The sequence below is a fragment of the Phoca vitulina genome, unplaced genomic scaffold, assembly GCF_004348235.1.
Source record: "Phoca vitulina isolate PV1807 unplaced genomic scaffold, GSC_HSeal_1.0 scaffold56, whole genome shotgun sequence".
Taxonomy (NCBI): domain Eukaryota; kingdom Metazoa; phylum Chordata; class Mammalia; order Carnivora; family Phocidae; genus Phoca; species Phoca vitulina.
Genome location: NW_022589759.1, coordinates 10,846,198 through 10,861,726, shown reverse-complemented (window position 1 = coordinate 10,861,726; position 15,529 = coordinate 10,846,198). Strand labels below are relative to the sequence as shown.

Below are 15,529 nucleotides of genomic sequence, written 5' to 3'. Positions count from 1 at the left end.
TAGAACTGAAAATACACGTAGGAGCATGCAGAGTTATTTATTATAGCATTTCTGGGAGAGGTAAAACCTGGAAACAAGCACATTAACAGGAAAACAATTGAGTAAAAGTTGGACTATTCGCATAATAGAGTATTATGCAATCAACAAAAAGAAGGAATTAGGCTTATGCCAGGCTCAAAACGATTTCCATAAGGTATTTTTTAGTTCTAAAACATAGCTCCTATTTTTGTAAAATAAATAATGCCTAGTGTGTAGGTATATTGTCAACATATATCTAAGTATGTGCTTATGTAGATATAACTGAACATAAAACTGAAACTATATATATATATATTATATATATAAATAAGAGTTCCAATGGGAAAAGAGAAAAATACGAAAAAAAATACAGAAGGAAAAACAGTAGCTCATTAATATTGGGTATGTTATGGGGTGAATTAGAACCAAAGGCATCAAAGGATGCAGGAGAAAAGGATTTCACCCAGAGCCCAGGGAGTGGAAAGCCAAGAAAAGACAAAAACAAAGAATTGGCTTAAATAAATTTTTATTGACTTCAATGGCATTGAGTTAGATGCCCTTTATAGAAGTTGAGAGCTGGGGGAAAACAGATTTCACCAAGAACCTAGGGAAAGATTTTACTATCACAAGATTTGAAGAACCTTTAAGATATATGGCAAGGATTTGATTTTTCATGTTGCTCGCAATTTGTTGTTGTTTTAAACCAAGGATAATAGATCGAAAAACGGCCTTTGTGAATATTTCCATTTCTATTACTAAAATGATGTGAGCCATTCTTAAAGCTTTTTCTTTTGCTTTCTTCTCAGGGAAATGTGTCGTTTTCCTGTTCACAATCACAGTCTGTGCCTGTGACTTTTCTCAGCCCTAGGAGTTACTTAGCCCTGCCAGGCTTTTCCGGGGAGAACGAGCTTTTGGCCACATTTCAATTTCGAACCTGGAACAAGGCAGGACTTCTGCTATTCAGCGAACTTCAGCTGGTTTCAGGGGGTCTCCTCCTCTTTCTTAATGATGGAAAACTTAAGCTGAATCTCTTCCAGCCAGGAAAATTACCCAGTGACATCACAGCAGGTAATAAGTGTGTTCCTGCAGGCAAAGCATATGGGTTTGAAAGATTTCATTATCTCTCAGTCCCTTTTCCGTAAAGTTTTATGCATAACCAAAAAATTAGTATTTGTTTAATAAATGAATACTTGAGTTAATAAGATTATCAGTGTTCTGCCTTACAGGACCTTGATTCCAATTTCCTTTTAAATATGGCTTCGACACTAGCAGTTCTTATTAACCAAATGATAGTTATGAGGGAATAGAAATGTCCTTTCATGACCTTCTTTCCCACTCCAGATAAGTGACCATATTCTGAGGAAATGTGTTTTGGGGAAAAATGCGAAAGACTTTGAAATGGATCCAAAAGTTTACTGGGCATCTTCAGGGGAAGACTAGGCTCTGTCTAACACGGCCATTAGCCTTATCTGGTCCATGAGAGAAAAGGAGAGGTCTTTCTCGGATCTGTATCTCTATTTCTATATTCGTGTGTGATGTAAAACTGAAACGATTAGTCAAAATATCTTCACTTGCTGATGTATTCTGTACAGAGTTGGATATATTTGGGGAGGATGAAAAGATTCATGCCAAGTTCTTCATTTGGGCACCAAATGGGATTCTCTCCACTTCTAGGCAATACGGTATCATAATGATTTGAAGTACTATAATTAAGGAGACTATATGAGTATCTGGAAAATTAATGTCTAATTTAGGTCAGTGCTTTGGGTGAGGGATATTTTTGTCTCTTCATTAAAATTATATAGTTCTTGACAAGGGATCTCCATCACATTTTCATATATGTGGAATAACACCCAAGCCAAGCAACTAGAGGTCACATTGGGGTAAATGGCTACATCAGTTTAATAAATGATCTTTAAAAAAAAATTAAAGATGCTGTTGTACTACTCCTCTATATTAACTATCACCAAATTAATAGAATATGACTGAGAGAGGAAAAATCAGTTAGATCACAGTCAGAAACTAAACATAGGAAGAACAAGTATACAGATGGATGCACAAATGCATAGTCTTTATGCATCTTTTTTGTTGTTCAGTATATCACTGCAGCTTAAATGTGGGAGCTGAAAGTGCAATATTAATTATAATTTTTAATAGCCACTATGTTGTGACTTTTTAATGTAATGCTCAAAATGTGGTAGATTTGCAGGTTTGACAAAAGGAAATAAATTAATCAGTGCCATATGAATAATTAACAGGCTCCCTAAAATGAGGGCCTAAAAATGTAAGCTTGTCATTAATGTGTCATTTACTGTGATTTATTTGACATCCTAAGGAGTGGTTATATTCATAGCCTTCTTTCAACATCTTAAAGAAACTGCTTCAGTATGTTACTATAGTGAGCCCCATGAAGCTAGTCCATTTCTAAACACATTACAGGCATGAATATTTATTAAATTACTAGGCAGAAGTCTATATAGAATACTCCGAATGATTTAAAAATCTCTAAATTAATGTTTAAATTCGTATGTAATGTAATCCATTATAGCATCAGAGGACTCGGTATGATTGTTTCCATAGCTAATAACCAGGAACCTTGACTATGGATGAATGCCAAGATAGGAAAAATCATTACACTTCAGATTACGCAAGTAGGCCTTGACTTACCAACTCCCCTACTCCCATTTTTCCAGTTTCTTGAAAAATATTAATTTTGGCCAGTTTCAGTGAGGCAAGCACCTTTTGCACTTGAAAATGGAGTACATAAATGGTAGTTGGGTGAGTGGTTCATTGGTTCTCTCATGGGGAAGGCTTTCACATGTACAATGTTCAAGAATTAAGTCCTTTGTCAGAATGTATTATAATGACTCTTTAAAGGGAATCATACTTATTGATGGATTTGTATCATATTATGTTAAAGCTTTCCATCCTGTAAGGGTGGCTCAATTTTTCTTAGCTACTGAAGATATAAATTACTAATCTTGTATGTTTTAAAGAATCAAGATTTTTCTGTCTTTTGCAGTAGAATAACAAATTGTGTTGAGAAAGAACCGAATTATTCAAATCTTTGAATTAGCAGGATAAATTTTTAATGTGCTATACGGTTTGGCAAATTGTCACTTGAAATTCTTTGAAAATACTGTGTCAGCCTGTATCATTTTTGAAATATTGAAGATACTAGTCTAAATTATAAAAGGTATTGCAGTATTACAAAACCCCTCATGACACAAAATATTTCCAGTCTTTGTCGCTTTTATAGATGTCAAAGCAACAATTGTTCAGATGGCATCAAGGACCCAATGAACAGTGTGGTTATATTTTCTTATTTAAAGCAAACTCATTATTGTAGGATTTGAGATTTCTGCTATGATTTAGTGTTTTTGCTGCTGCTTTTGCCTGAAGGTGAAAATCAGGCCTATAAAGCAGCTTCTTGCCATCATGAGCAGGCCCTGGCGATGCGGGCTTGCAGAGTAAGAGATGTTTCTGACATTTTTAATTTGCTAGACCTTCATGATTCTTGTGGCCCTACCAGAGGAGCAGCCCTCTTGATTTGCCTAACCCAGAAGAAGCCTTGTTTTATTCCACCTTCTTCCCTTTCATTTTTAAAATATTCCTACTTTCAGATTGTAAACCTATCACTCCCCAAAACTCCCTCTTTTTCCTAAAGTGATTGGCACCAGTGATCTCCATATTTTCATCTTGACAAGCACTATCTGATGGCCTGGAACTTTAGTTCTGGTTAGTGAATATAGTTAATGGATATAGGAATTTCTGACACTGTTTCAGAGCTCTTAAAGATATTTAAAAATGGGAAAAACCCTTCAGTTGCTCCTTGAGCAATAGCCTATGTATAAGCACCTTTTGCACCTTTGCAAAGAACCTACCCCATACAGCAGGCTTTTTTTCTTTCTACATCTTATCTCATGGATGCCTATTATAGTCTTATGAGAAGAGTGATGGTGGCTAAGCTGTCACAGTTTCTTTGTAGCAACTTAGGGTTGGTACCAGAAGATTGTATACGAGGAGCAGATGTAAATCATTTTCCTCCTTCTGTATTTTGTGTGTTTATGTGGTTGGACCTGAGAAGGTGAGAAAAAGAGAGAGAGGGAGAGACAGAGATAGAGAAAGAAGGAGGAGGAGGGCAAGAGGATGGGAGAAGAGAAGAGAGGGAGAGGGAGAGAGTTCTGGTAAACAGTTGTGTTCTCCCCTACTACCTGTAATTGCAAACACTTCTATTTATTTTTCTATTCTTTCATAATTCCACTTAGAGTTGTCAGTGCTTTCCATCCAAAGTCCACAATGAACATACCTGTAATCAAACAAGTTGTGGGTTTATTGCTTATTGCAGCAAGTATGACACACACCCTGGGGAGCCATGGGCGTGTCTTCATATAAAGGTGTTAATTTGGGTTGTTAGCTTATTTGGGGGGAGGTTTCAAGGAAGTGGAAAACTCCTCTGGATTAAATGTTGCTAGGAAGTGAGGGTAATTGTGTGATGAGGTATCTTTGTAAATCTTATCTAGGATGGAGGAATGAAATAAGGCCGAAGCTGTGATTGGTATAAAAAAAATAAAATAGGTTGTCATTCATATTATCCAGAAGAGGAAGTTTGGTATTTTTGTGGTTTTCACAATAGCCTTGATATTGTCTGGGCTTACACAAGATTATGAAGTAGTCTTGACTTTTTTTTTTTTTTTTTTTGGTCCAATTTTGGTCCAATTGGTAGTTTCCTTGACTAATATTGGTGTTCTATGAGATTGTGTTCAGTGGGAGAACACCAAGGCCTAGCCCTGAGTGCCCGCCAACTTCTCATACCACCGAGGCCTCCTCAGAGTGCCAGGCCACTTCCTAGCAGTTTGGGGGCTGCTTTTTGGTTTCTCTTGTAATTACTTACAAAAGCAAAAAAATAAAGGCACCGCCTGTCCTGCAGGCAGAGAACAGCATGGGTTTTGAAATCAGCTTACCAGCTGGACATTACCTTGGATAATTATTTGTTCTTATTTGAGCATTTTCCCCATATTTAAAATGAGCATAATACTAGCAGTGTTGAAGATTAAATACACAATGCATGTAAAGCACACAATACCTGTTATGAAATCCATAAAAACTGTTGTTACTATTTTTTTTATTATACCAATAACATGCCCCTCCCCCAGACTCAAAACTTATGAGTGGTGGGAGCAGTCCTCAAATTAGCATTTACTTACCTGATAACATGAACAAGAAAAAGTACAAATTCTGTGATTCTTCTCCTTCCCTTCTTTTACAGTGGTGTGGTCTTTTAAGGGGCTCCCTCTCATCAGACCTAAAAGCGGGAAAGAGTAGAACCTAATTTTAAAATTATCCTTTTATTATGTCAAGTTAAGAGAAAGGAATTAATTGGACTTTTCATTGTTTAATTTACATAATAAATCCCACTGATGGGTGACAAGCCTCCTCCTCCTAAGTCAGTGGTGTCTGTTATAAGTGAGGCTTGGGAAGAGCTTTCCAGTGGTTCCCCCCCAAACACAGCACAACTTCACTACGTGCTGGCTGGTGAGGGGGTGACTTAACTGTGTCAGATGACAGAGCGGCTGTCCTAGCAGTCTTTGCTCTTAATCTAAACTGGCTTCTGTATTGACAGAAGAAATTCCCGAGCTTTGACTTTAATCCTGCAGCATGCGCCACCCAGCGGATACCTGGAGCACTGCTACTCAAAAGCGTGGTCCCTGGACTAACGCTCATTCAGTGAAATGTTTGTTTCCAAGAGGAGCGTAAACCTTGGCATTAAGTTCTAAGAACCTGTTAGAGCAATAAGATCTTGCTGTGCCATCCAAGCATATGGATGCTGGGCTTGTATTTTATGTCTTCTTTATTTAATTTTTACTAACTTTCCCTCAGTTTTATGAAAGTATCAGTCTGCTCTAGGCCAGGAAAGAAAATGTTCATCACTACAGGTAGCTTGAGAAGCACTGTCCTGGACCGATAAAAAGCCTAAGATAAGATAACAGAAGCAGAATCATGTTTACAGGCATGTCAATCTTTGAGAGAGCCGATAGGCGGTACGTGGTGGCGCATGGTGGCGGAGGGAGGGTGGGAGGCGTCACTGCGTGTGACGCAAAGCTCAGTACAAGTACTTTCACTCTAAATGTATCCTCTTAAAGGAAGCTCTAGATGACAAATCTGGGGCATTTGATTTATTTTAGTCCAATCTCATACCGTCAGGAATTACATAACTCTTCAATCGTCTATTTCCAGAGCCCACTCTTAGAAAATGTGTCTAAAAGTATCTAACCTACATTTTTCAGTTTTTAGGTCTTTCTCATCACCTTTCACAAACCAAGCCAGTTGGGTCTTTGAAAATCTTTTTTGCTTCCTGGATGTAGTATAAAAATGAGCTTCGGTGCCCAGGATGGAATTTGCGTTATACTAAATAAATCCAGGGCAAAGAGCTTAATCGCCTAAGGGAGCTTCTACACATTTTCTGTCTGAAAGCCTGTGGTCAAAAATAGCTGGGGACGTAAAGAAATTGTACATTGTACATTGTATCAGAAAAGAGGCCATGACCTTTGGGTTTAATAGAGTACTCCTATTTTAGTTTACTAATTTGATATACAAAATCATACAGCATTGAGTATTCAATGGATATAAACCTTACTGGTAAATCCACAATAGAGATGCTTAGAGTCCACCTGTTTGCTGATATTCAGACATAGAACCTTTGTAGACTTAATTCCCTTAAAGAAGGAAAGGGCTAAGTCATCTAATGGATTCATCAAACTAGAGCTGCCTTGGGAGGGAGGAGAGATTGTTTTTTAGGGGTGAAGAGAATACTTTGATTTTTGATTAATGCAATTTTTGGTTATATATATAATCTTGAAAAATCCAGGGAAAATATAAAAATGAATAAAAACCACAATTTTCCATTATGCAAAAATTACTGTTTATATATAGGGGTATTTACTTCCAGCCCTTCCCCATATTTATACAAAAAGTAAGAATATCATTAGAATTATATATATGTAGTTGATTCTCATCATTTGCAGTAGTTATGTTGTGTAAAGTCATCGTGAACATTGAATTAGCAAATATTGAACTTCCACTCCTAGGGGAATTATGGGGTTAGGTTCCTGTGACCTTCTGGTCACATTTTTGTCAACGAGTCTATATATAACCTTGCTTTTATATGTGATTCTGTTTAAAGATACCTTATTTAATATATATTGTTGATCCATTAACATTGAACTCGTGGCCAGATTCACTATAACCAATGCCTGAATGAGGTTCATATAACATGTTTATTTTCTCTGAGGCACTATCACAGCCTTCTTGCATTTAGGAACACCAGACAGTACTTCATCACTATGCCTGGGCTCTTTTAAATGGCAAAATCACCAACCAAAAGCACAAAAATGAGGGAAACGTGTTCACATATGAGAGCTGCAACAAGCGTTTCCTTGTTTAACCTCAGCTGGAAACACATGTGTCGGTGAACTCAATTTATTCACTGCTCTGTGCATTTCTGTGAATGATTCCAAAGATGCCCTGAGTATTGATTTTGGGGTTACAAATAAATTCTGGTGAGTACATGAATTTGCAAATATGGAATCTATACACCATGAGGATCAACGATGTAAATGTGGTTTTACACACTGCTTTATTTTTTAACTTCATATTATATGGGAAAACTTTCAATATTCATTATAGTAATTTTTGTAATGATTGACTTGATGTACATTGCTAAATATATAATATTATAAAAGATGACTACACAAGAATATAAAAAAGCAGATAAATCATTTTATTGGGTCTAACCGAGAATTTTGGAAAGTATCTGTGCTCTTCCCAAACCCCTCCCTGTAAAAGGTAAAGTACACGATGGAAGCTGAAAACTGTCCATGCCAAATAGTTGGAAGATTTTAACTACTTAGGACTTTGTCCAAAGTTGGGGATTTTGTTCTTTTTATTGAGGCCCTAAGAAAAGAATAACGCACCATTTTCCACAAGAGGGTACCCACTTGCGTCCTTTTCCTGTCTTTCTGTTTCCTTTTATTAATATACTGAGTGCTGTGCTTGATTGGGCAATGTCTATTTTGTTTCTAACTACTTATACTGTTCACTGTTGAGAGAGATCTCTTTTATTTTTTATTTTTTTCAAATTTTATTTTTTTATTATGTTAATCACCATACATTACATCATTAGTTTTTGATGTAGTGTCCCATGATTCATTATTTGCGTATAATACCCAGTGCTCCATGCAGAACGTGCCCTCCTTAATACCCATCACCAGGCTAACCCATCCTCCCACCCCCCTCCCCTCTAGAACCCTCAGTTTGTTTTTCAGAGTCCATCGTCTCTCATGGTTCATCTCCCCCTCCGATATCCCCCCCTTCATTGTTCCCCACCTGCTATCTTCTTCTCCTTCTTCTTTTTTTTTTTTAACATATAATGTATTATTTGTTTCAGAGGTACAGGTCTGTGATTCAACAGTCTTGTACTATTCACAGCGCTCAGGAAACAAACTGAGGGTTGCTGGAGTGGTGGGGGGTGGGAGGGATGGGGTGTCTGGATGGTGAGCGCTGAGAGAGATCTCTTTTAACTGATTTCGTCTCCCCAGGTGTTGGATTAAATGACGGGCAGTGGCATTCCATCTCCTTATCAGCCAAACGGAATCACTTGAGTCTGGTGGTAGATGGCCAAGTAGCCTCTGCTGCTTCTTCTCTGGGGCCTGAGCAAATTTATTCAGGTGGTACCTATTATTTCGGAGGTAAGAGAAAAGGTCAGGCCATATGGGCAGTTGACCCCTATTTGCAGTTACTCCCCCCTGTGTCTTGGAGATGTCATCATGTTTTAACCAATTCAATAGTATGGTAATTTCTCACTTTCTTTGAACATGGAAATGTTGAGTGAATCAAGATGACCAACTATGACCTAAGATGCATTTCTTAGATGTGATTTACTTACGTTTACAATTTCAACAATGAGAATGATTGCAAATAGACAACCGTCTTCAGTTCTCACTTTCAAACTTTGTTATATTTTCCTAGTGTGAAATGGTTCTTATATGGCTTTTTCAGATTTTATGGGCTGATTTTATTGCAGTATTTTCCTGCACATGGCTCTTAGCTCCTCTGGAGCATCCTTATTGCTTTCCTACTGCCCAATGCAGAAGGACAATATTATGCCAGTGGCAAATAATCTAACCTAATTAGCCATAGAAACCTCTGTTCATTGCTAAGTAATAATGCACTGATACATTTGATGAAATTAGGGCATCAACCTTCAACACCAGGCCATCTCTCTAAGAGAACAAAAACAAATGAAGCATTTACCTGCCCTGGATGTTTGATTGAACTAAAAGCTTGGAAAAGAAAACCTTGGAAATGGAAATGAGTCTTTACCACTGGAAAATTAAAATAAAATGTGATTTGCCAGTAGAAAGGCAAAGTTGTAAAACTGGTAGTAGTAGTAGTAAGACTTATTTCTAATCATGATTTGGTGTGTTTCTTATTGCTGTTATTTTGAATTTTAATATTCACCTCTGTCTAGAATCGCCTTTGAATTTGGTGGCAGTAGCCCAATCTTTATTATTCATCAATAAAATACAAATTCCTTCCTAAGAATTGACAGTAAGCACACAGACCATGCATCGTTCATCTGATACTAAGAACAAACAAACACTTTCCGTGCTACCCAGGGAGGGGTCCATACGGTATTCCTGTCATAACTTAAAGGGAAACTTTCACAATGTCTGGAGCCCTCGATGACCTGCAAATGAAGGAGGAGGAGTCCTCAAATTCCTCGCGGCAGGAACCCGCGTGGGTGGCACCAACCTTGACTTCCAGATGGAACCACAGTACATCTACAGAAGGGGAGGTGATGGAGGCTACCTCATGAATCTGAGGAGAACCTGGAGAAGCTTCTGCTGGCAGCTCGTGCCGTTATTGCCGTTGAAAACCTGGCTGATGTCAGTGTCCTATCACCCAGGAATCCGGGCCCGTGCGCTGGCTGAAGTATGCTGCTGCCCCTGGAGCCACGCCTACTGCCGGCCGTGTCCCCACTGGAACCTCCACTGACCACATCCAGCCAGCCTTCCGGGGCCCGAGACTTCTGGTGGTGACTGATCCCGGGCCTGACCACCAGCCTCTCACAGAGGCGTCTCAAGTTCACTGCCTACCATCGCTCTGTGGAGCACAGAACTCTCCTCCGCGCTCTGTGGACATCGCCATCCCTTGCAACAACAGGGAAGCTCAGTCAGTGGGTCTGATGGGGTGGGGGCCGGCCCGGGATGTTCTGCGCATGCGTGGCACCTGAGCTCTGCTTCTGCGGAGTTCCTGAAGGGATTGAAAGGGAAGAGCAGAGCGCTGCTGAAAAGGCTGTGACCACGGAGGGATTTCAGGGTGAATGGACTGCTCCAGCTTCTGAGTTCACTGCTTCTCAACTTGAAGTCGCAGGCTGCTCTGGCCACTGAATGGGTAGGAGCAACACCTGAGTGGTCTTAAGCTGCTCTTCCACAAAGGCAAACAAAATGGAAATAAGGTCGATGGAAAATAAACAGTTTCTTAAAAAAAAAAAAAAAGGAACAAACAAACAAAACCCCTGCCTAATCCGCTGCTGTGAATGGCAGCACAGTGGCAACAATCTTAAAAGATGTAATTGCCTCCTTTGGCGAGATTTGTTCATTTCTGAACCAAGTTGTTTATTAAACCTCATGGAATATATGATTGATTTTATGGCAATCCATGGGAACACATTCCTTTAATAAATGGTAAGGTATGGAGAACAAATTAACTAAGAGCTTTCGCTTCAAAGGAAAAGATTTAGAAGCACTAAAAGAGATTTTAAAAACAGGCATATTGTTAAATGTGAAAAAAAAGACTAGATAAAATGAATAGACTGGATAAAAGTGTAAATCATGAAAATACAATCCTTGTTCTTAAAGTATTTTGCATCCCTCATGTTCATATTTAACGATGCTTACCTATTTTTTGCAGAAAATTTTTATTGCTATTATTCATTCTGTCCTAGTTTATGGTGAAATATATCACATGTGCACTCTGTAATTTTGCTTGTTTTTATTATGGTACAAATGATATACTCTATTTTCTTTAAATAAACTTTTAATCTTTGAATAGTTTTACATTTATGAAAAAGTTGCAAAGATACAAAGAGAGTGCCCATATTCCCTGCACCCAGTGTCCTCTTACATCATATGTGCATTTTAAAGGATACTAATTAGAATACTGTGCATATCTACATGTGCATTTCCCAGCTTAGAAAGATAATATTATCAACATTCATTTGCCCATCCAGGGTCCTATCTCTTCATCTCCCCAGATAAACACTGTCTTGAATTTGGGTTTTATTCTCCCTCTCATGTTCTTTATAATTTGGTGTCTATTAAAGTGTTTCTGAGTTCCTAACCAATAAACTGTGGAAGCTTCCATAATAAAATTCAAACTTCAGGACTTCAAAAAAAAATCACAATCACAGGTTTACTTAGGTATCTCTGTTTAATCAATCATTTCAATTGGTGTCCTTCAGTTCCAGAACATTTTGGGCATGAGATTCTGCTGATCAATGAACACACACCCCGCACAGACTAAGGCACGCTGACATTTCCAGGGCTGGGAACAAGAAGCCAAAATAAAGCAGGGGACCTTCTCCTGCCCTTCTCCTCCCTCCCTTGTTGCAAGGGATGGCCATGTCCACAGAGCGCAGAGGAGAGTTCTGCTGTTCTGCAGTTCTTCCCAGACTTGTGGTCCAGAGACTGGTAGAGGAGGTCCATCCTTCTGGAAGCCCCCTTAGGCCTTTGGGCTGGCAATTCTGGATGTGGGGAGTGGACTGGAGGAGAGTGGGGTGACTAACTCTTCCCAGTTTTATCACTGGATGCCCTGAGTCCCAAGGCAAACTGTCACAGGTTTTGGCCCTAGAAAACCTTCCGCTCTGTGTGCCTGAGAGCCTCCTGTAATACTAGGATCCATATTATCTAGGTGGAAGGCTCTGCTTAAGTTGTTACTTCTTCAGCCAGTTTATCTTCAAGTAAATAAATATCCCATGTTCTGAGATATTTCCCATCAGTTCTCTTCCACTACCCTCTCAACTCACCTGCAGCTTTCCAGTGATCTTATCAGCCTAGAGTTGGCCTACCATGGCTGCAGTCTCTTCCACCAACCTGCATTGTACCTCCATTCCAGGCTGGTCTTGAGAGTGACAGTCATGTTGGGAGAGGGGGCTGCTCAGAAATCATAGCATTCCGCCTATGCCATACCAGACTCCATTATCTGTCCATCGTTTTCCACTTTTTCTCCCTCCAACTGAGTGCTTTTTCAAAACTTCAGACTTCATTGTGGTGCATTGTGCTCGACTTTTATCATTTATAAATTATAAATTTTAAATCTGGGTTCTCCAGATTGAAGGCAGGCAAACGTCTAATTTCTGAAATATTCCCCCATGTGATCTTTGTGCTCTTGAATAACACACTGTGCAGCACCGACCAGAGGCAGTAGACCTCGGGTAGAATTCTCACACCCCCGCTTGGGTAAATCAGACATGCTCCATCCAGTGAACAGGCTAGACCACCATGAAGTCAAAGCCGACATCTTCTGGTGTGGTGACACTGAGTGATTATAATTTATCTGTCATCCTCAGAGGTGCTTCACATGCGCACTGCCTCCGGTAATGGGTCCATCCGTTAATTCAGCATTAAGTATTCCCCGGAAAACTTCATAGTTTAGACCTTCCATCTCAAACGGGTTCAGTGCTGAATTTCTCTCTGCTGTTGGCAATATATTAACTTGTGGTTGCCTGTTATCGTAGACTAATGAGACGAACCTGGCTTGAACCCTTCTTTATTCTTAAAATCTCTTGCTTATTAAAAATTGTAGCTAGGAATATGAAGTGCCTAATGATATGACGATGTGCTTTCTGTAAAGTTCCGTAATCTTTCTTTGTCACTGCGTTTGCTTAGTTTTATTCCCTACAGGCATATTGCACAATTTATTTTATTCTGAAATGGTTTGAAATGTGTCAGGAAACTCTACCTGGAGAAAAGGAGATTAGCAGAGCTGTTTATATTCCTGGCATATTGTAGTCGCCCCCAAATATTATTGAACTATTATCCTCTCAGTTTTTACTTTAACATTCTTAATTGGTTAATAAGTCATCTAGAAAACATATCGAGGTTATAATAACCATCTCCTACACCACAGAAGAATTTTAAGCACTGAAAACGTATGTTGTACCATGTACAATAAATTGATACTCCAAGAGCTTTCATCACCTTTTCTTGATATATCAAATTTGAAACTTCAAAGTCTCCCTTGGTTAAAATGTGATATTCCAATGTACCTGATAACCGTTTTAAATATGACTCCTGGCCTTTACTTGCCACGTTAATGTGTTTTGTTAGGAAAATAAGCATTAAGGGGAAATATCGTCAGTCACAATATTTAATTATAATTAGGAAAGAGTGTGGATTGTATAGGTATTAGGAAGAAAAAGAGTGTGGCTTGTGTAGGAATTAGGAAGTTTCTGATTCATTTCTTATTCTTGAAACTGTAATAGTGCTTGACAACCATAACAGCAGAGAAAGATTAATGAAAAATACCTAAGTATAATATATGTGTCCATACTCCATAAAATTATTTATTTCACTTGGCTAGAGAAACACTTAGAACATCATTAAACCCCAGAGAATAATGGTTAATAATATAGTTCTTTATTACTTAAATAATTAGAAACAGGTCTTAGATAAGTGTTAGAAAAAAATCAATATAAATGGAGCATTCTTTTATGAGGCAAAGAATAAATAAAATCACAGTGAAATGTTTTTGACGTTAGGTCATTATGATTTATTAAAATGCATGTGTGTATGGCTCTTATATGCATATGAAAATAAAGTATTTAATTAAATAGTTGGTAATTTTATTCCAAGTCAATACAGCTCCTTTCCCAAATAGTTAGCTTTAAATACCAAGGTATTTCACTGTCACTGATTTATCTTTTGTTATCTACAGTGCACATTTTCAATCTTTATGCCTTTTTTGCATTCCAAAAGACTAAGTTCCTGTGTTTAATATATCATTTAATATTACATAATGATAATATAGTATATATAATATATAATTATAGCATATAATTATTATATATTCTTATTAATACAAAGTATTTCTCTTTATTACCATAGGGTAATAAAGAGAATAACATGATTTCATGTGAACCGTATGGTAATGAAGAGAAATACTTTGTATGAATTGCAATATGTCATTTAGATCAAACTAATGATGGCTGTGAGGGGCTCTTCCTCCCTCTTAATTTTAAGAAATTAATCAAGTGCCTTTTTTCTTTTCTTTTTTCATAAGGAAGTTGTTTGTGCTACTAAATCCTGATTCATTATGATATATCCTGATTTACTTTGTTTTGTTTTGTTTTGGTCAGGTTGTCCTAACAACAGCTTTGGATCCAAATGTAAAAATCCACTGGGTGGATTTCAGGGATGTATGAGACTCATTTCTATCAGTAACAAGGTGGTAGATCTGATTTCAGTTCAGCAGGGGTCCCTTGGAAACTTCAGTGACCTTCAGATAGACTCATGTGGAATCACAGACAGGTAAGGGCAATCTCATTTCTTTACCTTGACCTGTCCATTTTCAAACATTTGGCAGCATATTAAAATTTATATATAAAACGAATATGTTTTTAAACTTCTCTTTCCTGCCATCACCTGTTCCACAGGAACTGGATGATATTCACATTAGAAATAAGAAAGATACGCTTAAAAAAAAAAGGAAAAGAAAAATACACTTTTAGTTTTATACTTCATATTTCCAAGGATAAAATTGAGGTGGAAGACATGTGACCATGTTATTTATATGTACACATGCTACCAGTTTACAAAAGGTAATGTTGCTGCTGCTATAATTTTAGATGGATGTAAATGTATCGAAAATATATCATTAAACTCAGTAAATTAGTACAGCCTAACAGTAGTATTGATCACCACGTACCACTAAGTCATAGACGGACTGCTTCTCTGACAGCTGAGTAATATTTTCAGAGGCCTAGCAGTTTAACTGGTTGCTGTGCTTCTACTGTGTGCCTTTAACAACCCATTACTGTCTTCTCTGTAGGGAAAATAAAAAGAGCCTCTCCTCTGGGAAAGTCTGGAGTGGTAGTACTGATCAAGATATAAGGATGACCAAGTAGTTGCAGTAGGAACTCCATTACAGGGTATGATAATTCAAGATTTGGAAGTTAGTTGTAGATAACAAGTAAAACAATAATTGATAGTTAATAATTAAAACAATAAATTGATAGTTAATAATTAAAACAATAAATTGATAGTTAATAATTAAAATATATTTTTAGGCATGGGCATATTAGCCAAATAATCTTGCCAGTCATGCTTTCATATCAAGAGTGTTAATTTTAATTATTGAGTTCAATGGAGTGTCATGGCCATTACAGATAAAAAAACTAAGCAGTGTTTGACAGACTTAGCCCCTACCCTGTAGTAGTGTTCAATATATA

The 15,529-nt window shown here is 37.8% G+C and overlaps 1 protein-coding gene across 3 annotated transcripts in view; it reads left to right on the top strand.

The window, feature by feature from the left end:
• CNTNAP4 (contactin associated protein family member 4) overlaps nucleotides 1–15,529 on the top strand; it is a 370,539-nt gene that overhangs the window by 162,451 nt on the left and 192,559 nt on the right. For all 3 annotated transcript variants that reach the window (XM_032389870.1, XM_032389868.1, XM_032389867.1), the window contains exons 8-10: nucleotides 825–1,086; nucleotides 8,616–8,765; nucleotides 14,438–14,609. In XM_032389870.1, the coding sequence (XP_032245761.1) occupies nucleotides 825–1,086; nucleotides 8,616–8,765; nucleotides 14,438–14,609 (584 nt within the window). The remainder of the gene's footprint in view (nucleotides 1–824; nucleotides 1,087–8,615; nucleotides 8,766–14,437; nucleotides 14,610–15,529) is intronic.